Here is a 21,675-nt window from a genome sequence, read left to right as displayed (position 1 = left end):
GTATGAACGCTAAGATCACGGAAACTGTACAAGCTACAATACTGGGATTGGGCATGCAGATTCCTGAGATTCCTGCGCAGCGCATGTTTGATTCAGCAGAATGCCACGCCCACTCTAACGCCCACAAACCGCCCAAAACTGTGGCTCATACAGTTTTGATGCTAGAATAAAAATTTTAGCTGAAATGTATTGGCCTCGTCAATACCTATCGATTGATCCAAAAAAAAATGTTCCAAGTCCACTCTAACGCCCAAAACGCTTAAATCTGTCTACCGCCGGTAGGTGGCGCATTTCAATCTCGCTTTGCTGCTTGCATATCTCCATTTCCCTTGTATTTCCCTTTCCCATTTCCCTTATATTGTACTTTAATTTTGTGGTAACCAGTCATATTATGATATCATTTAGGACGTATATAAATATTATTTCGGCAAAACTGATTTTGGCACTGGCTTCACCTTCGCTATTGGCAAGGTTATATCCAAATTTGGCACATTTATGTGAGTGATGAGATTGTCTCGATTTGAAGGTGGGGAGTGATCCTGATCGAGAATATATGATCTTTAGGGTCGAATACGTCGAGTACATAAACCCTTTTAATCTACGAGTAAAGGGTATAGAACGCCTAATTTTTTTTCCCGCATCCGTGTAAAAGGAATGGACAGACTCTTTACTTTCGGGTCACCTCCTCCACCACGACGTCCACCGGCTCCATCTTGATGCATTGCAACGCCCTAATTATCTACTTATTATTATTATTTAATTATTTATTTCGCTTGCTTCCTACTTTATAATAATTGCGGTAGTTGAATACAGTTTCCCAACACTGGCCAAAACACGACGCTGTCAGCTTCAATGCTATGAAGCTATGATTGTTTGTGTATGTTTACATATTTACATTATCATTAATTTACCTGAGATGGAGCAAGAAGGAGCTTTAAATATTAAACTGGTTGTTCACTTTGTTGATACGTGTAAAATCCACAGCTCCGTAGCGCCATCTAGTGTAGGCGCGCTGACGTCCGTTGTAGGGCGCCACCAGTACGATAGACGAGGAAATACCGATACCGATAAGTCCACATATCGATTGCCGTTATTCGATTTGTGTGTATATTGGATACCGATAGCTACTCGATAACGATAATCTTTTGGCCTGTAAATGTTTATCATCTAGCAGTGTCTACCGTCTATCGAAACTGTCCACAACAACACAACATCGCGTCGCGTACGTTAAAAAAAAAGAAGATAAAACCAAGTGTAGATACATCCTCGTTGTTTTTAATTTCCATGGCGCTGCCTTTAATGATCCGTGGCCAAGTGAATAACTGAGTACACACCTACATGTATGGCCAAGTGAAAAAACGCACCGAGTTGCGATGAGCAGCTCCGAAAAATGGCAGCAGAGGCAGCAGCAGCAGCAGCAGCGTTGTGCAAGTGAATTAATGTCGAATTGCGCACAATTATTGTTGTTTTTATTAGTGGTAGTATGTGCAGTTGCTTGTGGCGGCGCGCAAAGTTCGCAAAGTTCGCTGATTTTGCGGACAGGAGGTGGCAATCGCTCGGAATAACGGTGTACAGGAAGGCGAAGAGAAAAACAAACTGAAAAGCAGAGCAAACAAATAGAAACGGTGAAAAACGCAACAGAGTGAACTGCTTTCCAGTGCTGCCCCCTCGCCAATTCTTCCATCCGCCCCCCTTTTAACCCCCCTGGAAATCACACCAAACAAACCAAAAAAAAAAAAAAATCAAATTACGTGGCAAGTGGTCAGGCGAGAACAACAACAAACAAGAAAACCTGCTGCTGCAAGTTTTTTTTTTTGGCTTAGTGTACGTTCTAAGAACGCCCCCCTTTCCGCAAGGCCCCCTTCCACCACCCAACCACCCACCACCCAAATAAAGGAGTATAACAATCCGTCGAAATGTCGTCACTCAAGGTCGCCGTGAGGGTTCGACCCTTTAACTCCCGGTAAGTCCAGATATTCTATAGCTATTTATAGTCACAGCAGCGGTCAAAATAATGGCAGCCCAAGAAAGACACAGCGAAATCAATAAAATAGATAGGATACAGATCTTAAATCAGGGTTATATGATCTCAAACTAAGAACCTGAACTTCAAAATAAAGGATTTCTTGATATTTTTATTTAGCCCATCCCAAAAATAATGTTATTTTCCAATATTTTTACAAAAGTACATCAAAGAAGCTCTCAAACCGTGTTTGTAGTTTGAAGTTGGTTCATACTTTTTAAAAGATAGCTGCCCATGACTAAAATAACATATATTTACTTAGTTCATTGAGAACTACATGTTAAAACCTATTACAATCCCCAAATAAACACACTTTAAATAGGAGACACATAGCTAGAGTTATTCCTATGACCTCAATTATAAGTAAGAGAATGTTTGTCCCGAACCCGTGATAAGGCGTATAAAGTTTAAAACGCCCCTCAATGAACGTTTGGAAATTTTTTGCGCATTTGACTAGCCCTAAAGAATAAAAATAAATCTCAGAAAATTCCACAATTTCGGTTAACAAATTTGTGTACCAAGAAAACCCCTCGAAATGAAAACATAAAAAGTACTAAGTCTAGCCGAATGTGCCTACTTAAAACCACATTAAACCCTTTTTTTTTACCAACCTCGTCTACGATCGTTAACCATTTTGGTTGCTGTATTTTGTGTTTTTTTTTTTTTTTTGGGTCTTTATGCTGTCTATCTGGCGAAGCGGTCATTGCTTTTGGCACAGTTACTTGCGCATAAAGCCGATTCGAAACAAAGCCAAGAGAAAAAATAAAGACAAACGCACAGAGAGGTTGGCAGAACCGCCAGACAAAGAAAGATATGCCCCGTAATGATGTCATTCATCTCGGGGTTCGATATAAAAATCACATGAACCTATACAAAACGAGCTTTCTGGGCCCTGGGTTTACGGCTTGCCGTGTGTTAATTGTGCATGAAATAAAACAACATCATCAACGGGCAAATGCTGTAATTATAATAGCAAAAAACTAGAGCTAAACTCCCCGTCGAGTTGTGACATCATCGTTTTGGCTCAGACTTATGCAAAGCAGCTACTTATAAGGACAGGGAAGACTCGATACAGTGATCACATGATTTCCAACAATTAAAAATGTACAAACTGCATGGTTATTCCTGATATATGATCTCATAACATCTTTTAAACATAATGGAGATTACATTAGGTACTACAGGAAACATATTTTAAAGTACTTTTTAGTAAAGACCTACTAATTTTGGCTTTTGTATTGGCTATGTCTAGACTTTAATCTTTATATGAACACACATTATATAAGATTAGGAGGCTATGCATATAACATTTTATACAACTAATCATTGGTCTTATAACTTTGTTAAAAACCTTCTTTGCCTAGAGCTTTCACTGTAAATATTTTTGCCCAGTTTGTTTGGCCTCCGGACGTAAATTTTTAGCACATATTTCCACGGGTCCTCAGTGGACATGCAAGACTGACTGCCCGTAGTAGCCTCCATGCGAAAACAAAAGCAGAAATCTACTATAATTACGTATAAGTATGCTTATATGCACTGCACCCAAAAAAAAAGCAACGAAAAAACAATATTTTGATTTTGGCACGAAACTGGCCGAACAAGTTCCATATCTCATCGCTACTTGTGAGTCAGACAGGCGAAATTTGTTGGTGTCCCGCATAAATGTTTAATTGAGGAATGAATCAACGCTAAAAAGAATTTCCCGCTGGAGGGAGTGATGTTGGTTAAATGGGGCGATAGCTCTGCAAACATAGTCGCTCTTTTTGCCCGTAATCTCCATCTGGATGTCTGCTCTCTCATCGGGCCAAAGATTAAAGAATTAAAGCCACTCAAACGCAATGAGCACTGAGCCGACTTGAGTGCAGCATTCATACATACATATGTAGCAAAGTGGAGCGTAGTAGTCATGGAGAAGAGGGGAATGACCTAAAATTGTCGCTCGAAATGGGACATGACACTACTGTTGTCATAAAATATGTATAGGGTCGAATCGCAAAAGTAATACCCTTCACTTGTTAAAAATAAGTTTATTTTATCTGAAAATATCTATTATAATCTATTTTGAACTCTGAAAAGTACCTAAATATGCAAGAGTTTCAATATAAAAAATTAGCTTAAAGAAAGATGACCTTATAAAGATACATCTAAGAACAAAATGTTGGAAACTTAAAAATTAATGTCCAAACCTTCTGAAAATATCTATTATAATCTATTTTGAACTCTGAAAATGTGCAAGAGTTTCAATAAAAAAAATTAGCTTAAAGAAAGATGACCTTATAAAGATACATCTAGGAACAAAATGTTGGAAACTCAGAAATTAATGTCCAAACCTTTTTTCATTGAGACTTTCAAGCAACAATGTTTTGAAAGTAATTGTTCTCCACAATCCCACGAAATTATCATAACAGGTTTATTATAGTGCTAAATACAGATAGTAAATACAATTCTAATAACAATCATGTGATCTTTTTCTGTATATCTCAGCCTAGAATTTATGACCCGTATAATCGAGTTTATTAAGATTTAGTGTAGCCACTTTTACCCTGAATTGGGTGCTATCAGAGGTCTTCTGTTTGTTTAGATGCGCTTTCGTGTGTTTTCTTTCCAGTTGGAGTCTATTTCCGCGTGTGGGTGCCCCTATGAACTCCAGTCAACCGGTTCGGTTCCATCTTTAAACGAATGTTCTATGCCCAGACGCTAGTTTTTCCCATCTCTTTTATTTGCGCCGCTTTTCCTTTTGATGTTGCAATCAAGTCTTTCGCTTTATTATTCCCTCCAAACCGGATTTTCTTTTTTTAATTCGTAGCTAGTTCAACGTCGCCTGATCACAGGGCAAACATGTCAATTGGATTGCATGGGGCAGTCTATTTCTCTTCTAATTCCCTTCGTTTTCCCCGTGTAAACGCCCCCTGACTATTCGCCATTTGTTTCGGGTCATGCAAAAATCGTTAATAGGAATATTTATGAGCAAGCTGTGCGGTCTATTTATATGCCAACACGAAAGGTCCCGAGGGGCGGGACTTCGGAGGTGTTTGGGAGAAAAAGCAAACAGCATTTATTATATAAAACTTTAACAATAGGCTTGCTTACTTGTCAGCCAGAGTCCCATTATTTGCGACAAGCACTGACACCTTTCATGGACAAGTAACAAATAAAAATGTCATTTGCACTTCCCTTTATTGCAGTGAGATCGACATGGACGCCCAGCTCATCATGGAGATGGAGAACAAGAAGACGCGTCTTCTGAAGCCTCGTCTACAGTCCATTCGCGATGCCGGCCGGGACAATCATCATGACTTCACATTCGACTATTCCTACTGGTCATTCGATGCGGAGGATCCGCACTTTGCTACCCAGGAGCAGGTGTACAGCGATCTGGGCAACGATGTCGTCGATTGCGCCTACGAAGGTGAGCCAAGGTCCAAGGGGTCACGCCATTCGATTACACAATTGTGACGCATTAACCCCCAGCTAATTGAGCGTGCGTTGGTCTATGGGCTTTCCTTTTGGGGTCGTCACCCACATGAGAAATGCACAGAAAGAGTCTCAGAAATGGGTCTTGAAAATTAAGTCTATATTTTCCATAACACATTGATTAAGTATCCTAAAGAATTCTCGTTTTACAAAGAGAAGAAAAGGAAAGGCTTTAAAATTATGAGAAGTTGAACTATTTTATGGACCACTTACACCTTTTTTTAATGACGCATATGCATCCTAAATTATTGTTTTTTAAGGAAATACATTTTAAAGTTTTTTTTTTATTTTTAAGATTTTAAATTTTAGTTTTTCATGTGTACTTTTTCCATTAGCCCCACACCGAGAGCGTGTTTCTTTCATTCTGTTTTCTTGCACTCACGGTTTTGTTTACATTTTCCCTGTGCGTCTGCTTATTGGCTTTGATATTGGGTTTTCCCTCTCGTTGCCCAAATTTTCTGCTTTGTAAGCAACATTGCGGCTCTAAAAATAAAAACAGCACGTATACTAAAAAAGCCCACACAACTTGCCTCAGCTTGAAACGCTCTGCTGACGACTAATTATAAATGAATTTAAGTTTGTATGCAAGTAGGTGCAGTTAGCAATAATCATGTGAATTTCCTGCTACTGGATGGCTGACCGCCGATCCAGAGTTTTCCAGAATCACGAGAAATTTCGAGATGACAGCTCATATTTTGTCATATATTTTCAGCAATGGTTCTCAGCTGTTCATCAATTTTACTGACTGGTGTTTTACTCGAACGTTAACAAGATAATAAGAGTAGTTATAGCGCAAGTAGTAGACTATAAATGAAATTATATGTTATGTTATCATAACAATAGGACGTTGTTTGCAACATTTTATTAAGATTGACTTGATTACAAGTTTTATTCATTTTGAAATTCTGTTTTAAAATCCTAAATCGAATTTATTTGAATTATCTAGGGTATGTACTGCTTCGTCTAGCTTTTAAGTGGGCTTGATTTTATTGCAAAAGCTAAGCAGGAAAGTAAGTCAAACAAAACTTTCGCCCCCAACTCAAGATGCCAAGCGAAATGGAACAGCTGTTTTTCGCTCGGCGTTGTTTTGGCACGCTTTCAATATCAAATTACGACAAGCCAAGATTGGCAAAGTGGCAGCGGGAATGCGAGTACGAATGCGAATGCGAGTGACAAACGGCTAACATGCATTCGCTATGCAGATAAACCAAGACACTGCAAAACGATCCATAAACAATGAGTGCAGTGGCGTCCAACTGGCTGGCTGGGTATTTGAGTTAAAACTCTTTGGAAATGTGCAAGTGCACTGAAGAAAGCTTTAGAATTTTTAGAAAATAAACGATGTTAAGATACTTTTCCAGAATCAAAACTTAATAAATTAAAATCTAGCTGGTTTTCCAATGTTTTAACACAAATCAAACATTTGAAATAATAGAATGCTTTTTAAATATTAATAAAAAAGAGCATATAATTATAGTACATCTTTTTGTTTGACACTAAATCACATAAGAAATCAATATTAATGTGTAGCTGGATTTTATGGCTTGATTTGCTGGAGGAATTCATGTTTTTAATACCTAAAGACCAATTTAGAAATCTATAAAAATATACAAATTCCATTTAAACTCATAAATGAAAAGTTTGAGTAGTCAGATTTCTTTCTGTGTGGCCTACTAAACGTCGGACAAATTTTCCTAAGCTGTGAGCATTGTCGGTAATTGTTTTTGCACCACCTGTGCGGTCTCGAGTGACGTCGAATGCCAGAGCAAATCTTATCTCACACCTGTCGACCATCGAGATTGTCCAACGAGCTGCTGAAACGTTTGAGCCGCCCATCCTCCAATCCTCCAATCCCCACTTGGTGTAATTCGAGCTGAAGGCTGCTGGCTAGGCGCCAACGATGATGTCGCAATTTGTTGGCGCTAGTCAAAGTTTCAGATAGTTCATCTTTTGAGTCATCACATTTATTGAATACATTTGCGGTAACTTTTTTCTGACGGGCAAAAAAGTCGCTTATCGATTCCCCTCTTTGACGGGGTAAGTGTTAGTGCAAATATTTGGAATCTCCGGCAGTAATGACCACTTCAAACTGATAAAAGTTTAAGTGCAGCTATAAAAAATATCAATGAACGGCAAATATCAATATTTAACAAAGTAGTTTAACTGACAGAGCAGAAGTTTATTTGAATTTAATGAATAAAAAACATGTGTTATAAGAGTTTTTCTTGTTTTGAGTAAATACACAAGTTATTAACTGGAAAGTTAATTGACTATCAGAAACCATTCGGCATTTAAGCACTTCAATTTGTGTTTTAGTCATACAAAGTCTATTTATTTAACCCATGGTATGGTGGCAAGCTTCCCCAATTTTTATTTTTTTTATTTCCACTCTAAATGCTATGATGTGTCACCGGTGATGGTGCATTCTCATTACCCAGTCACGAAATGCTTGCCTCACTTTTGGGAGGTTCAGCAATTGCAGCACCCTTCGTGACTGGCAATTACCTTTGAGTAGCATGATGCGCTTGAGTGGCAACCGCCCAACATTCACTTGGCTTTAGTTCTCAAACCATTAATAAAATAACTTTAAAATAACTAGTTTACTTAATTAATACGTAACTAATGAGACTTTCTGTGGTTTTTCTATCTTCTCAGGATACAATGCGTGCGTTTTTGCCTACGGACAGACGGGCTCCGGAAAGACCTTCACCATGATGGGTACTCAAAATAATCCTGGCCTAATACCGCGCATCTGCGAGGAGCTGTTTGCCCGCATGCGTGTGGGTCAGGAGTCGGGCACTGGTTATAGGACACACGCCAGCTATCTGGAGATATACAATGAGAGGGTCAAGGATCTCCTGGCTGCACAGAGCACTGGACATGGTCTCAGGGTTCGGGAGCATCGTAGCCTGGGTCCCTATGTGGAGAACCTGTCACAGCATGCCGTCTCCGATTTCGATGAGATTCAGGTGAGTTATTGGCCTTCTAGGCATCTGAGAATTTGGTACTAACTTGTAGAAATTACTTGCAGGAATGCATCGCCCGGGGAAATGCGCAACGCACCACGGCCAGCACCAACATGAACGATACGAGCAGCCGCAGTCACGCCATCTTCACGATCACATTTGTGCAGGCGGTTTTCATGAATGACATGCCAAGCGAGACAGTCTCGAAGATCCATTTGGTCGATTTGGCAGGCAGGTGCGTAAGCGTAAACGCAAGCGGAGCATGAAGCACTGCTCTAGAAAGTAAAATCACACTAGGGAAAATTATATATACCTCCAAATGTGGAGTAGACCTATTTTTAAACACTTTTCTCCTAAAAAGATGCCAACTCATGTTTTATTCATCCTCTCTCTGTTTCTTTCAGTGAGCGCGCCAATGCAACGGGGGCAACAGGTCAGCGCTTGAAGGAGGGCGCCCACATCAACAAATCGCTGGTGACTCTGGGTAGCGTGATCTCGGCTCTGGCGGAACAGACGGGTGGCGCCCACAACAGCAGTAGCTCCGCACTGGCAACCACCCCAAATGGGGCCAGTAAGCGAGTGCTCTACATTCCCTACCGTGACTCCATCCTCACGTGGCTGCTCAAGGACAGTTTGGGCGGCAACAGCAAGACCATCATGATTGCAGCCCTTTCGCCGGCGGATTGTAACTACAGTGAAACCCTCAGCACGTTGCGGTACGCCAATCGGGCGAAGAACATCATCAACAAGCCGACGGTGAATGAAGATACCAATGTGAAGCTCATCCGCGAGCTCCGGGAGGAGATCAACAAGCTCAAGTCCATGCTGTCGGGGGATATTGTGAGTTGCTACTAGCTATCATATGAGATTATTCCTATTTAACTACAATTTAAAAACCTTTAATTTAGCACTCGCTGCAGCCATCGCTCAAGGTATTGGCCGATCTCCAAAAGAAGGAGGCTCAAGAAAAAGTACTCACCGAAGAATGGACGGAGAAGTGGAAGGTGGCCCAGTCCATATTGCAGGAGCAAAAGAGTCTGGGTCTGCGCAAGTCGGGCGTGGGCGTGGTTCTTGACTCAGAGATGCCGCATCTAATTGGCATCCACAACGACGTGACCACCGGAGTGACCCTCTACAGCCTGAAGGAGGGCGAGACGCGAATTGGCAGCGAGGATGCGGATGTGGCGCAGGACATCGAGTTGGCCGGTGATGGCATACGGGCGCAGCATTGCAGCATTGTTTTAAAGGGCGGCGTGGTTACGCTGCATCCCTGGCCTATGGCCCAGTGCTGGGTGAACGCTCACCTAATTGACGAACCCAAGCAGATCTCGCAGGGCGACATCATATTGCTTGGGCGAACCAACATCTTCCGCTTTAACAATCCCGCCGAGGCTGCCAAGCTTAGGAAAGATTTGAGTCGCTCGCAGCTAGACATGTCCCGGCTGTCTCTCATTACCTCCTCCAAGGAAAACCTGCTCACCTGCAGCATATACTCGGATGAGGATGGCGCATCGCCTTATAAACGGCCGGAGCGGCAGTATTACCCTCAGCGACCTATGTCGCGAGACGATCCCGAAATGCAAGACGAAAATCGAAAGATTCTAGACACTATAGAAAATGCCCTGAAACAGCTCAATGTGGTAAGTGTTTAGAGTAACACAAAAACGTATTATTGTATTAAAAAATCTCACTTTCCTCATTTAGGAACGCGTCCAGATGCACGACCAATACAAGACCAAAGTGCGCAAGCTGACCGAAGAGCTAATTCGCTTGGAGCAGGAGGAAATAGACGGCTTGCAGGTGTTGAATTGCCGGGAACAGGAACTAATCGCCCGCAAGGACATGCTGTTGTGGGAGAAGAACAATGAGAAGGTTCAGGTGCGTCTATCTGATCCCATGATTGCATGTCATCATTAATTGTTCTTAAAAATGGATGGATTGATCATTGTGCTTGTTACATTGCCTGTTCTCCTTTATTGTTTTTCTTGTTTTGGCTTTATGTTCCTTACGATTTTCTGTTCGTTCCATTTTCGTTTTAGATCGACATTGTGTGTAGACAAATTTCAGCGTTTCAGACGCAGCTCGACTCTAAGAAACGAGATTTCTCTGAGTATGTAGCGAAAGAATTGCAGGAACTGCAAGATTGTGGCAAACTGGACGAGGTTTGTTCGTTTGTTTAGAAATTATTTTGCCTAGAGATTAGATTAGATGATAATAAATATTTATTAAATGTAATGTTTAACATACGAATTTCTGTGTTCACAGATGGGAATGAAGATCGAAGAGGGTACTCCTCTGAACGATGAACTGCTTTTGCAGGTGTCGGATTCCTTGGATTTGTTTGCAGCACAGTTTATAAAAGACACTGTGCGCAGAAATGTAGGTGTAATTGTTTAATATACTACAAACGTTTTTGTTAAAATTTTTTAAAACATTTAAGAATGAGGAAATCCGCAAATTGGACGAACAAATAGCCGAAAAGGAGAGAATACTCAATGCCAGCACTACTAAAATCGCCAAGGTCGATGAGACCATGCTGGAGATCCAGGCCCAGCTGGAGCGTCTGCGTCTGGAACGCGCCGAAAGTGAGGCTGAGTCTCAGGCGATGCGCACCAGGAAGCAGAACATGAAGCTACAGTTGGCCAACAAGTCCATGTCCACCTCGACCAGCACAAACGAGGCTGACGATGTGTCCAAGTCGGACACGTACGAAACCTGTGATACCTTCCACACCGCCCAGTCCAACTTATCGCTCGTCTCATCGCCCACCATTACTGAGGGCCAACAGTCGCCGCTCAGCAATTGTTCTTGCGATGCGGAGGACGAGGCGGAGGACACGCGCAAGGATGACCTTTCGGGCAGCAGCGAGGAGACCTCACGCACCTGTACCGCCGGTCCCAGCAGTGGAAGTGGAAGTGGAAGCGTGGGAATAGGAGGTTCCGGCTCAGCGCCCAGCGCCACACCCAGCTCACAGGCTATAATGAGCGATAGTGGGGTCTGCCTGGACAGTCGTAATCAAGCTCTGCTCCAGAATGGCCACCTCAACAACTACAAGCAAGGAGTGCGAACCAGCGACGAGGATACCGGGTCCTGTTCCTCCTGCGAACTGGGCCGACACTCGGATTCGGCACGTCCTTACTGTCCGCTGCATTCACTGCGGCGCAAAATCGCTGCTCAAAAGGCTCTGATCATGAAAAACCTCGAAACGGACTTGAACAAGGTCCAGTTGGATGAGCATATTGCAGACCTGCAGGATCTGCAGAGACGCTACATTCAAATGGAGCAGGAGATGCTGCAATCGGTGCAGGATTTGGAGGCACATGCTCAGTGCTGTGCGGACGAGCGATCCGGCATGGAACGACAATACGAACTGGCCAGTTCCATCATGCGCTCAAGTGTCATGAGTCCCACCAGCATGGAGGAATCCACTTCGCAGATTTACTCACCCAGCATGACAAGATCCTGTCCGTCGATGCGCGAGTTTCGTAAGTATTTGTTTTAATATAATCATTTAAGATTGGAAGTATTTGCAATCCAGATTCCTGTTCATGTATTTAATTAATTTTCAATTTTTCTTTAGCCGAGGGCGAACATTTCATTACCATCCCGAGTTTTGTGATGCGGGGCGCCGGCAAGCAAACGCACTACGAATACGAGGTTCGCATCGCTCTTCCCGATGGCAAGTTGAACATTCTGCGGCGATACAGTCGCTTCAGGGAGCTGCATCTGTGCATGAAGCACTGCTACGGAGCCAAGGTAGAAAACATGGTGAAAGAGAAGTTTTTCCGTTTAACTTATTGATTAATTCCAACCAGATATCTGCACTACCCTTTCCCCGGCGGGAGCTCTTCGCCTCGAACAGCGAGCCAGTGGCGAAACATCGTCGCCGTCTGCTGGAACTATATTTGCGACGCCTATTCGTCGTATGCTCGAAGATTCCGCAGTGTCCCATCTACGAGGGACCCGGGGGAACGGGCCTCACACGATCCTCTCTCGTCCAGCTGTCGTCTTTTTTCAAGAAGGGCCTGTTCGAGAACGGCAAGCACGGGACGGGATAATAGTTAACCTACTGCTGAATTATCTCCTGCCTACAGTGTGTCTTTTTATTTACTTGTACTACCTGTTAAGCTATATGAACGACAACATGGACCTGTTTTGATTAGCTAGCCGAAACTACTATCTAGGTTTATTAGCTGTAAGCCCCGTAGCAATGTAAGACCACCAGTGTCCTTTCTCACACCCGAGCATATGTGCGACATTTTTTATACCCATTGTTATTCACTGAACCGGAGCTTTATATTGAAATCACTGTAAAATGTAACTGCCAGTGGCGATGTTGCAATCTCTGTTTTGTACAACACCAAGTGCAAATATGTATTCTATCTATTATCTTCGTGTTGGAGGTTTGTTTAGATGGTTTGTTGGTGTTTGCGGCCAGTTTTAATTAGTTAATTATTTCTCTTTACTAGTTAAATATACGCCTAGGTGTACAACTTCCAAAAAAGTTATTCCAGTTATTTAGTCTGTGATTACCAACTGAAGTTATTGAACAGAATCCAAGCAAATGAGCGTAACTGAACATTTCACGAGCGAGTAATAGTAATCCAACTGACAACTCCGTAGTCTACAATCTCTTAGGCGTAAACTAATTGTACAAATCGAACACTGATGGGTTTAGGTGGGCAGATGTTTAGCAGTAGGTATTAGGTACACTAGCAACTAAGTTCTAGCTCTTAACCGATCAGTCGCAATTATACTAAACTAATAATGAGTACAATCCCGAAAATTAATCAACATGAAATGTTCAATGTAAAAAGCATAGAGTAAGTTTACTTTTAGCAATATGCTAGTTGATTTTGAATGGTGAAATTGGTCGATCGTGGGATCGATGGCAATACTGAAACAATAATAACCTAGATGTAGTGAAACCTGATGGTTCCGCCCACTCAAACGGATGTCCCTCAGGGGCAGTCCAATACCGATTTGACAACAGAGTGGCTGCTGTCTTAAAAAAAAATAAATACGTAAATATATACAAATTAGTGAAGAAATGTTATTTATTTATTAATGGGCAGCAGTGAAACTTTTTTGAAACCACCACTGTAACTTATGTAAAATTGGTAAATTATACATGGTGTATCTAGACATGACTTGTTTACTACATGTATTCTACTTCCGGTGATGGAGGATATGCGGTCGAGGAATTTTGAGGGAAAGGCTTAAGTAAATCTTTGTTATGAATAAGTTTTAAATTTTTTTAGTTTTAAAAATATGTTTTAGAATATAAATTGGGTTCTTTATAGCCAATACCTTTAATATCATTGAATTTTAAATTGTTTAGTCGCCAGATGTCGCTGTTACAATATGACAATGTAAAATTTAACTGTGTTGTTTATTTCTCTTGAAAGATATTCAAATTATGTAATTACCTTAGCCGTTAAATGCCTTCATTTCGCTGATATTAGCAGTTTCCATGTATTTTGATTGAGCAAAAACTTGCATTTTGAATTGTATCAGAATAATGATATAGCCGAATGTAGTTACAACCATCTGAAATACATAGGTAGGTGAGTATGAAATTGTTACTGTAAGAACATTTTGGATTTACCCCTCCAAAGTACTTGAGATTGATGTCGAATAATCCGCCACAGGTGAAACGGAGCTTAAGGTGTTGCATTTGCAGGGAGTACTCCCTTAGACCCATTTTTAACATTTGGTAGTCTTCGGTTGCAGGCAAGCAATAAATTTGGTGAAGAATTCGTGGGATGCTATTGTACTAACAAAGACTTTGTAATTAAGAACTACAATTATTAGATATAGTTGATCAGGCATGCCTACCGCTTGGATGCATAATTCGCTGTAAAAGCAGGCCAGAAAAATATTGATCGATAGTAAAAGAGTAACCCCGATGCGCACTACATATATGAAAGAAAGTGTAAAGTTAACTTAAATGGGATTTGAAGTAAGACTCACTGTATTGACAGCAATCGTTCGGATTTACGGATTTTATAAGAGCCCAGTTGACAACGTGCGGGATGGTAAGTCCATTGTAGACGAACAGCAGCGTCATGGACAAGGTGAAATATTCGCCAATCTCACCCACCAAACTCCAGATTCGTCCAACCAGCAACTGATTTCGCTTCAAAGTCACACAAAGCTCTTGAATCCTGGGACTGCAATTGCAATCCTCTAGCTCTACTACGATCTGCTGAAGGATAAGGCGCAATCGCAGAATTAGCTCATAAATCAGCAAAACAAATACGCAATACTCTGCACTTTTGAGTTGAGTCATTATCAGGACGAGCTCAGTGAGTACTTTATTTGTCCAGTGAAGGAAGGGACCCAGTCCCACAAGCGTAAAGCGTGGTGTAAGGCCTACGAGCAACACTATCCACAGTCCCACGAAAATAGCTATTCGGTATCGAAAACTCCACCAATGCCCTCGTACACTGAAACCCGGCAAAGAATTATTTATATCCTTCTCCAGATCCGCAATGTCCTCGTAGATTCGAGCCAGGCGGCGAAAGTTCAAGAGCATGTTTAGTTGGTTGCAACTAGCCATGGCTACAACAAGAATCTTCTGCGTCCTGCCCATAACTCTGCTAAAATCATCCGCTCGGAAAAGATCTACTTCCTGGTGTAGGGCCACAATGTTGGCATAGCACTCATAGATAATCACCAGAAGAATTGCAAGTAAATAGCAGCTGTATCCAGCTATCAAGTAGCCTCTACGTCGCTTGAGCAATGTCCTGGTAAAAAATACAGGCGGAGGTGTGAGACCCAATATGGAAAGAATCTGAAGATAAGGACGAGCTGTGTTCAGCAGACGACTGCGAGTAACTTCCATGTCCGTCGAGGTGTTAAAAGGCACTGCCAAAAGTCAAGGCTTTGTAGTTCATAGCTTAGCACACCCTCTTTCTTTAATTAGTTTCTTGAGATGATCAAACTAAGTTAAGTTAAGTTAAGAACTTTCCATTAGATATTAAATGGGTCACAAGAGTTTTCATTACACTGAAAAAATCTTTGTTTTGGTTTTATGCAAAGTCCTGGTAAAAATACGCGGTGTGAGTCCGAATATGGATAGACCATGACGATAAGGTCGAGCTGTGGTGGCGAGAACTTAGAAGACCCTGGCAAAAGTTCGTGCCCCTACGAGCTATTATCTCGGTAAACACGTTTTAGTAATTGGAACGATAAGATTGCTGATTATTTTTATAGAAAAAAATACAAAGTTTAAATATTTGCTTTTTACAAAAGGAAAACCCATAGAAGAATGTTATATATCAGTTCACAAGGTATTATTTCTAAAAGAACAGGAAGGATGTAGAAATCAACAACAATGGTTTTATTAATCGATAAGTTTTAACATATTGTATCTTTTCTATTTTCTGTATAGCAGCCCAATGACAGATTTTTAAAAATAATATTGTTTCCGACTTTTTTTTTTGTTTATTTATTTTTTGACGTGTTACCTCATTCATCATAAATTTCGCTTATGTTTTGGATTTCAAAATATTTTGATTGCGCAAAAACTTGAATTTTGAATTGTATAAGAATAATTATATAGCCCAATATGGTTACGACCATCTAAAAAGAGGAGGTTGAGTAAAATGTGCATTTGGTGAAACACATTACTTTTACCCCTCCGAAATATTTTAGGTTTATGTCGAAGAACCCGCCACATGTGAAGATCAGCTTTAGATGTTGCATTTGCAAGGAGTATTCCTTGAGGCCCATTTTCAGCATTGGATAATCTTCCGCTGCAGGTAGACAATAGATTTGGTGAAGAATTCGGGGAATGCTATTGTACTAAGAGTGTTATGATTATGGATTATGATTAAGTTCATAAGATATATTTGATTGGGCATGTATACCGCTTTCACGCAGAATTCACAATATAAGCAGGCCACAAAAATATTGGTCGTTAGTAAAATACTAACACCGATTCGCGCTATAAGAAGTAAAATTATAAGTGAATTCCTTTAAGACTGGATAGAATACTCACAATACTGACAGCAATCGTTTGGATTGATAGATTTTATGAGAGCCCAGTTGACCACGTGCAAGATAGTCAGTCCATTAAAGAGAAACAGCAAAGTCATAGATACGGTGAAATAATATCCAATCTCACCCACCAACCTCCAGATTCGGCCCACCAGTAGCTGATTGCCCTTCAGGACCACACACAGCTCCTGAATCCTCTCACTGCAATTACAATCCTCAAGTTCTGTTTGGACCTGCTCGAGAATATGCCGCACTCGCAGGATCAGCTCATAGATCAGAAGCACGAAAACGCAAAACTCCGGACCTTTAAGTTGTAGAGTTATCAGGATGATCTCAGTAGATATTTTGTTTGCCCAATGAAGCAGGGGTGCCAGGCGCCGGAGGGTAAGACGGGGAATAAAACTTATAATTAGCACCATCCACAATCCCACGAAAAGAGCCATTCGGAATCTGAAGCTCCACCAATATCTCCGTCCGCTAAAGCCCTTCGAAGCATTTTCTATCAGTAGTTCCAGATCCGCAATATCCTCGTAGATTCGTCCAAGACGGCGATAGTTGAGTAGCATATTTAGTTGGTTGCAACAGGCCATGGTTACCACGAGAACCTTTTGCGTCCTTCCCATAACTTTGCTGAAATCCTCCGAATGAAACTGCTTTATTTCCTGATGAAGGGCTATAATATTAGCATAACACTCATAAAAGACCAACAGAAGAATTCCAAGCAAATAGCAGCTGTATCCTGCTATAAAGTAGCCTCTACGTCGCTTGTGCAATGTCCTGGTAAAAAATACAGGCGGAGGTGTAAGTCCGAACATGGAAAGAACCTGAAGATAAGGACGAGCTGTGGTCAGCAGACGACTGCGATTAACTTCCATGTCCGTCAAGGTATCGATGGGAACTGGCCAGCAACATTAGCTTTCTCATATATGACGGAAAACACTCCTTTTTAATTGGGTAGATAAGATGACAAATGCATGCTTGTAATTATTTGCAAAGGTTGCATTGGGGTCTACCTCTTAAATTATTTAACAACAATAGGGTAAAGCCAATGTTTAAAGGTTCTTTATTTTTAAATAAAATACTGACATTAGGTAACGCCTAAGTTCCTTCTGTCAAAAAATATTGGCGGAGGTGTGAGTCCGAACAGTAAAAATTAAAACCGAAATTAGTTTCCTTTATTATGGTTCAAATGATTGCTATATTAGCTTAATTTATAGAACAATAAATATTACTTATATAAAATTATTGACCGCTGATGTTGAAACTCGCCTTATATTTATTCTCAGCAATTGCCTGGATTTTGAATTGGATAAGAATTATGATATACCCCAAAATGGTGACCAGCATCTGCAAATATATAAATTTAAGCAACGCATTATAGATATTTTGGGTATTATCTTGTACCCCTCCAAAGTATTTTAAATTGATGTCAAACAATCCGCCGCAGGTGAAGAGTAGCTTCAGGTGTTGCATCTGCAAGGAGTACTCCCGCAATCCTCTGGTTAGAATGGGAAAATCGGATGCTGCAGATATGCAACGAATCTTATGCAGGATTCGAGGGAAGCAGTTATACTAGGTACAGTAAAAATAGAATAAATCAAATCAATGGAATGTAAACTGAATTAAGAAGTCAACTTACAGCGTTTATGCAATGCTGACTTATAAGGCAGGGCACTAAAAGGTTTAATAGAAGCATGGAGATAATCCAGAAACGATCTGGAAAAAAAGATGAAGATTAGGGAGTTGTAAAAGTATAGATTTATTTATACAACCATAGCGGCAGCAATCATTGTCGAGAAATGTATTTATATATGCCCAGTTGACCATGTGCAGGATGGTCAGTCCATTGTAGAGAAAAAGCAAGGTCATGGACAGGGTAAAGTAGGCGCCCACTTCGCCCGTAAGTCTCCAGATGCGTCCAATGAGCAACTGATTCCGCTTAAGGGCAACACATATAGCTTGGAGCATATCCTCCCGATGGCAATCCTCCAATTCCTCCTGCAGCTGAAGAATCGTGTGACGCAATCTCAACACCAATTCGTGAATTATTAAAACAAATACACAATATTCCAGACTCTTGAGCTGCTGCATTATCATGATAAACTCGGTGAGAATCTTACATGGCCAGCTGACATAGGGACCCATGGCCATAAGAGTGAAACGGGGCGTTAGTGCCATCAAAAGGACCAACCACAAACCCACACTGTAGACCAAACGGAAGCGGAAACTGTAGCCTTGCCTTTGTCCACCGAAACACTGTGAGGCCTCGTCTATATCCTTCTCCAGATTGGCTATATCTTCGTAGATTCCACCAAGTCGGCGATAGTTAAATAGCATATTTAGTTGGTTGGCAATGGCCACAACCGAGTATAAGCTCTTTTGAATGTTACCCATGACCCTGGTAAAGTCGGCCACTTTGTAATCCAATACTTCCTTGTCAATGGCTACAATGTTTAAGTGTGATACAAATAAGACCAGCACAATGATCCCAGCTGCATAGCAGACAAATCCAGCCATCAAGTACCATCTGAGTTTCTTATGTGAGGTGTTACCAAAACTTTGGGGTGGTGGCGTTAGGGAAAACGCGGAAAATATCTGGAGATATGGAAAGGCTGTGGCCAAGAGACGGCTCTTTTTGGCCACCATATTGGTTGAGTGTTAAAAACCTACTGAAGAGCAAATTGAAGAATATACCAAGGAAAGTGATGGGTATCAAGTACCTATAGGTACAAAAAGTAATAAATACTATAAAGTGCATATTATAGGTATAGAAATCTATTATAAGTTCACAATGAATTGCCATTTCACTTACCTTTTGGTTTAGCATATCAGCATTTAATTGGTTAAATTAATTGTGTACCTTACCCATTACTGAATTTTCATCGCTTACCTAATTATTCACAATACCAAGGCAAGCACATTTCACTAATTAGGTAGATTAGATGGGCTTCGAGTTGCTTTTCGGGGGGTCATCCTCTGTTCCCATGGATGATTTCTATCTTGGTTGCCTGGCCAATTTCCACGTCATAACGCTGGTAATTTCCATTTACCATACCATGCAAATGTGGGTTAAATTGTTTTTGTCTTTGGCCAGCAATCAGCATTGTCTCTCGACGATTGCATGTGCAGCCACACATTTCCATCTCTCCATCTGTCGCTTTCAATTGCTCCACTTTCTTGCTTCATTTTCCATTTTGTGCACATAATTGCACTTCTTGTGAGCCAAAGTGGGCAAACATCCAACGTCACCATCACCATCACCATCGCCATCATCCACATCCTCATCCACATCCACATCTTCGCAAGCTGATGCTGCAGCACAAGCCAAATCAAACGAAAACACCCTCTTGTTCAATCCCCAACCGCCTGCTAATCCCGTGCTGGAATTTCCCAGGGATCCTGGGGATCCACATGCACACACGAGGATTCGAGGATACGGATGAGGGTTGCCGGCGCGAAGGCAAGACATTGACGGGATTAAGTGTCCTTTTTAATTTTAAACTACTTCACTTCACTTTGCACAGTCAATGAGTGCGCTGCACCTCCTCCACATCCATCCACATCCACATCCACCTACACATCCTGATCCTGATCCTTTTTGCCCATCGCTCGGTTAGGCTTCCCCTCGTTTTATTTTTTGTTACTTTGGCCATGTATGTTTCTCTTGCGAGTCCTTTTCTTTTAAGCTTGATTAAGCACTTTGTGTAACTCTATGACATGGACATGCATTTGCATGCTGGACTCCGTGCCAATGGCATTTTTAATTTGCCATAGCAACATATCCTGATCCGGCACCACTTCACACCAGTGCTGCCAATAGACTATACAAAGAAACGTGGCTAGATATAACACTAATAAGGAACCATATCCTAAAAAGATTAATAACAATATTAAAGATATACATACAACATTTTAAATGTATTACTATGGCCTTCAGAAAACTCACACCTCAGAATATTTATTATATTATACTATTTTCATTTCAAAGACTTTTTTTAAAAACTATGGCTAGCTAGATTTAAAAATATCTCATCTGCTGATGATGGTGGTTTTTATATTATATTTTTTATAATAAATTAAAAATTAGTTATTATTTTTAGGATAAATAAAAAGTTCAGAATGATTCAGTAAATTTGTTTACTTTTCTATGTGAGAAGTAGACTATGTTTGTCTGGAAAAAGGCCAAATTGTCATCGTATCCCAGGACACTCAGCTTCGAGAGCAGCGCAAATTGCATGCATTAGCATTGGCACTGAGGGACGATGAGCTGATGAAGTGGGTGGCGATGGAGGTCCTAAAGAGTGGGTCTGGAGATGCAGAACATGCTTCTCATTTATTATGCACGGCTGCAAAGTAACAATGACTTTGGATTATTGTTTCCTCTCTGCCGCAGCAAACAATTGCAATACAATAAAATTAAATAATTTTTAACAGGCCACAGGAAAACGGAAGTGCTCGTCCATACAACTCACCCAAACCCAAAACCCAGAACCCAACAGACCCGCAGATTTACATGGCCTTAATAGCCAATCTCTGGCATTGGCGCACAGATAGTCCGTGTATAAACCGCTTTTTTCCCCCTACATTTTATCATTCTTATTATAAATATATTGTGTATTGTTTAAATTGCATTTAACTTTAACACACTGATAAAAAAATGGAATAGTACATTTAAATATCCGCATATTGAATCAAAAATTTCATATTTCGTATTTAAATTTAATACAAAAAACATTGTATTAAATACGAAACATATTAAAATGCATAGTTTAATACTAAAATATTTAAATCAAAGAAGAGCATATTTAATTTAAATTTGTTTATATTTATTTTTAAAAATATTATATTTATCGTTAATATTTTCAGAATTAAAAAAATCCGTATTTAAATTAAAAATGTTTCATATTAATTTTGAGTATTCAAATTATTTTATTTTAAAGTTTTTAATATTTAAAATAAAAATGTTTGTAATAATAATAAAGAAAGTGTCAATTTGAAAGGGTTTTTCAATGTTTATATCAAATAAAAACACCTCAAGAAGATATCTTTTATATTTACGTACAAATTAATTAATTAAAATGTATTTTATTTGTACTATCACATTTAAATATGTTTCAAATTTAAATATTAGTTTCTGCCATGTCCGTTTTTAAGTACGATAATATTTACATAAAATAAATATTTTAAGCTGACTTTAACAAAAAGATT

General features: G+C 40.4%; 4 protein-coding genes across 5 annotated transcripts; 1 reads left to right on the top strand and 3 right to left on the bottom strand.

Annotated features, from left to right (window-relative positions):
- The first annotated feature begins 1,165 nt into the window (after positions 1 to 1,165).
- Klp98A (kinesin-like protein 98A) lies at positions 1,166 to 13,505 on the top strand. Of its 2 annotated transcripts, XM_036817332.3 has the most exons (12): positions 1,167 to 1,963; positions 5,209 to 5,432; positions 8,153 to 8,466; positions 8,529 to 8,698; positions 8,868 to 9,303; positions 9,372 to 10,103; positions 10,168 to 10,341; positions 10,503 to 10,625; positions 10,729 to 10,842; positions 10,904 to 11,948; positions 12,044 to 12,219; positions 12,279 to 13,505. In XM_036817332.3, exons 1-12 carry the CDS (start codon positions 1,917 to 1,919, stop codon positions 12,519 to 12,521), a joined length of 3,798 nt encoding a protein of 1,265 aa, XP_036673227.1. In that variant the 5' UTR covers positions 1,167 to 1,916; the 3' UTR covers positions 12,522 to 13,505. The 2 variants fall into 2 exon arrangements, with proteins under 2 accessions (XP_036673228.1, XP_036673227.1); XM_036817333.3 differs by lacking the exon at positions 10,503 to 10,625 and having other exon boundaries at positions 1,166 to 1,963.
- A 388-nt stretch (positions 13,506 to 13,893) lies between these two features.
- On the bottom strand, positions 13,894 to 15,363 carry LOC108019512 (Gustatory receptor 98d). Its single transcript, XM_065866828.2, has 4 exons — positions 14,437 to 15,363; positions 14,302 to 14,378; positions 14,072 to 14,239; positions 13,894 to 14,013 (listed from the first exon to the last, which is right to left on the bottom strand). Exons 1-4 carry the CDS (start codon positions 15,308 to 15,310, stop codon positions 13,894 to 13,896), a joined length of 1,239 nt encoding a protein of 412 aa, XP_065722900.2. The 5' UTR covers positions 15,311 to 15,363.
- A 581-nt stretch (positions 15,364 to 15,944) lies between these two features.
- LOC108019510 (putative gustatory receptor 98d) lies at positions 15,945 to 17,487 on the bottom strand. Its single transcript, XM_070996448.1, has 3 exons — positions 16,469 to 17,487; positions 16,338 to 16,414; positions 15,945 to 16,272 (listed from the first exon to the last, which is right to left on the bottom strand). The coding sequence occupies exons 1-3, from the start codon at positions 17,340 to 17,342 to the stop codon at positions 16,051 to 16,053; spliced, it is 1,173 nt and encodes a 390-aa protein (XP_070852549.1). The 5' UTR covers positions 17,343 to 17,487; the 3' UTR covers positions 15,945 to 16,050.
- A 177-nt stretch (positions 17,488 to 17,664) lies between these two features.
- On the bottom strand, positions 17,665 to 19,293 carry Gr98b (Gustatory receptor 98b). Its single transcript, XM_017087338.4, has 4 exons — positions 18,240 to 19,293; positions 18,107 to 18,183; positions 17,872 to 18,039; positions 17,665 to 17,814 (listed from the first exon to the last, which is right to left on the bottom strand). Exons 1-4 carry the CDS (start codon positions 19,111 to 19,113, stop codon positions 17,710 to 17,712), a joined length of 1,224 nt encoding a protein of 407 aa, XP_016942827.3. The 5' UTR covers positions 19,114 to 19,293; the 3' UTR covers positions 17,665 to 17,709.
- Between the last annotated feature and the right edge of the window lie 2,382 nt (positions 19,294 to 21,675).

The sequence above is a fragment of the Drosophila suzukii genome, chromosome 3, assembly GCF_043229965.1.
Source record: "Drosophila suzukii chromosome 3, CBGP_Dsuzu_IsoJpt1.0, whole genome shotgun sequence".
Taxonomy (NCBI): domain Eukaryota; kingdom Metazoa; phylum Arthropoda; class Insecta; order Diptera; family Drosophilidae; genus Drosophila; species Drosophila suzukii.
This window is presented reverse-complemented; position numbering and strand designations above follow the sequence as displayed.

Excerpts from the sequence above, each read along its gene's own strand:
- Klp98A (XM_036817332.3), top strand. The coding sequence starts at position 1,917 with ATGTCGTCACTCAAGGTCGCCGTGAGGGTTCGACCCTTTAACTCCCG. Across the intron at positions 1,964-5,208 it reads GTTCGACCCTTTAACTCCCG|TGAGATCGACATGGACGCCC; the intron begins GTAAGTCCAGAT and ends CCTTTATTGCAG. Across the intron at positions 8,699-8,867 it reads TTGGTCGATTTGGCAGGCAG|TGAGCGCGCCAATGCAACGG; the intron begins GTGCGTAAGCGT and ends TGTTTCTTTCAG.
- Gr98b (XM_017087338.4), bottom strand. The coding sequence starts at position 19,113 with ATGGTGGCCAAAAAGAGCCGTCTCTTGGCCACAGCCTTTCCATATCTC. Across the intron at positions 18,184-18,239 it reads CAATGATTGCTGCCGCTATG|ATCGTTTCTGGATTATCTCC; the intron begins GTTGTATAAATA and ends CTTTTTTTCCAG. Across the intron at positions 18,040-18,106 it reads GTCAGCATTGCATAAACGCT|TATAACTGCTTCCCTCGAAT; the intron begins GTAAGTTGACTT and ends TACTGTACCTAG.
- LOC108019512 (XM_065866828.2), bottom strand. The coding sequence starts at position 15,310 with ATGGAAGTTACTCGCAGTCGTCTGCTGAACACAGCTCGTCCTTATCTT. Across the intron at positions 14,379-14,436 it reads GAACGATTGCTGTCAATACA|TGCGCATCGGGGTTACTCTT; the intron begins GTGAGTCTTACT and ends TCATATATGTAG. Across the intron at positions 14,014-14,071 it reads ATCTCAAGTACTTTGGAGGG|ATGGTTGTAACTACATTCGG; the intron begins GTAAATCCAAAA and ends TATGTATTTCAG.
- LOC108019510 (XM_070996448.1), bottom strand. The coding sequence starts at position 17,342 with ATGGAAGTTAATCGCAGTCGTCTGCTGACCACAGCTCGTCCTTATCTT. Across the intron at positions 16,415-16,468 it reads AAACGATTGCTGTCAGTATT|CGCGAATCGGTGTTAGTATT; the intron begins GTGAGTATTCTA and ends TACTTCTTATAG. Across the intron at positions 16,273-16,337 it reads GTGAATTCTGCGTGAAAGCG|TACAATAGCATTCCCCGAAT; the intron begins GTATACATGCCC and ends TAACACTCTTAG.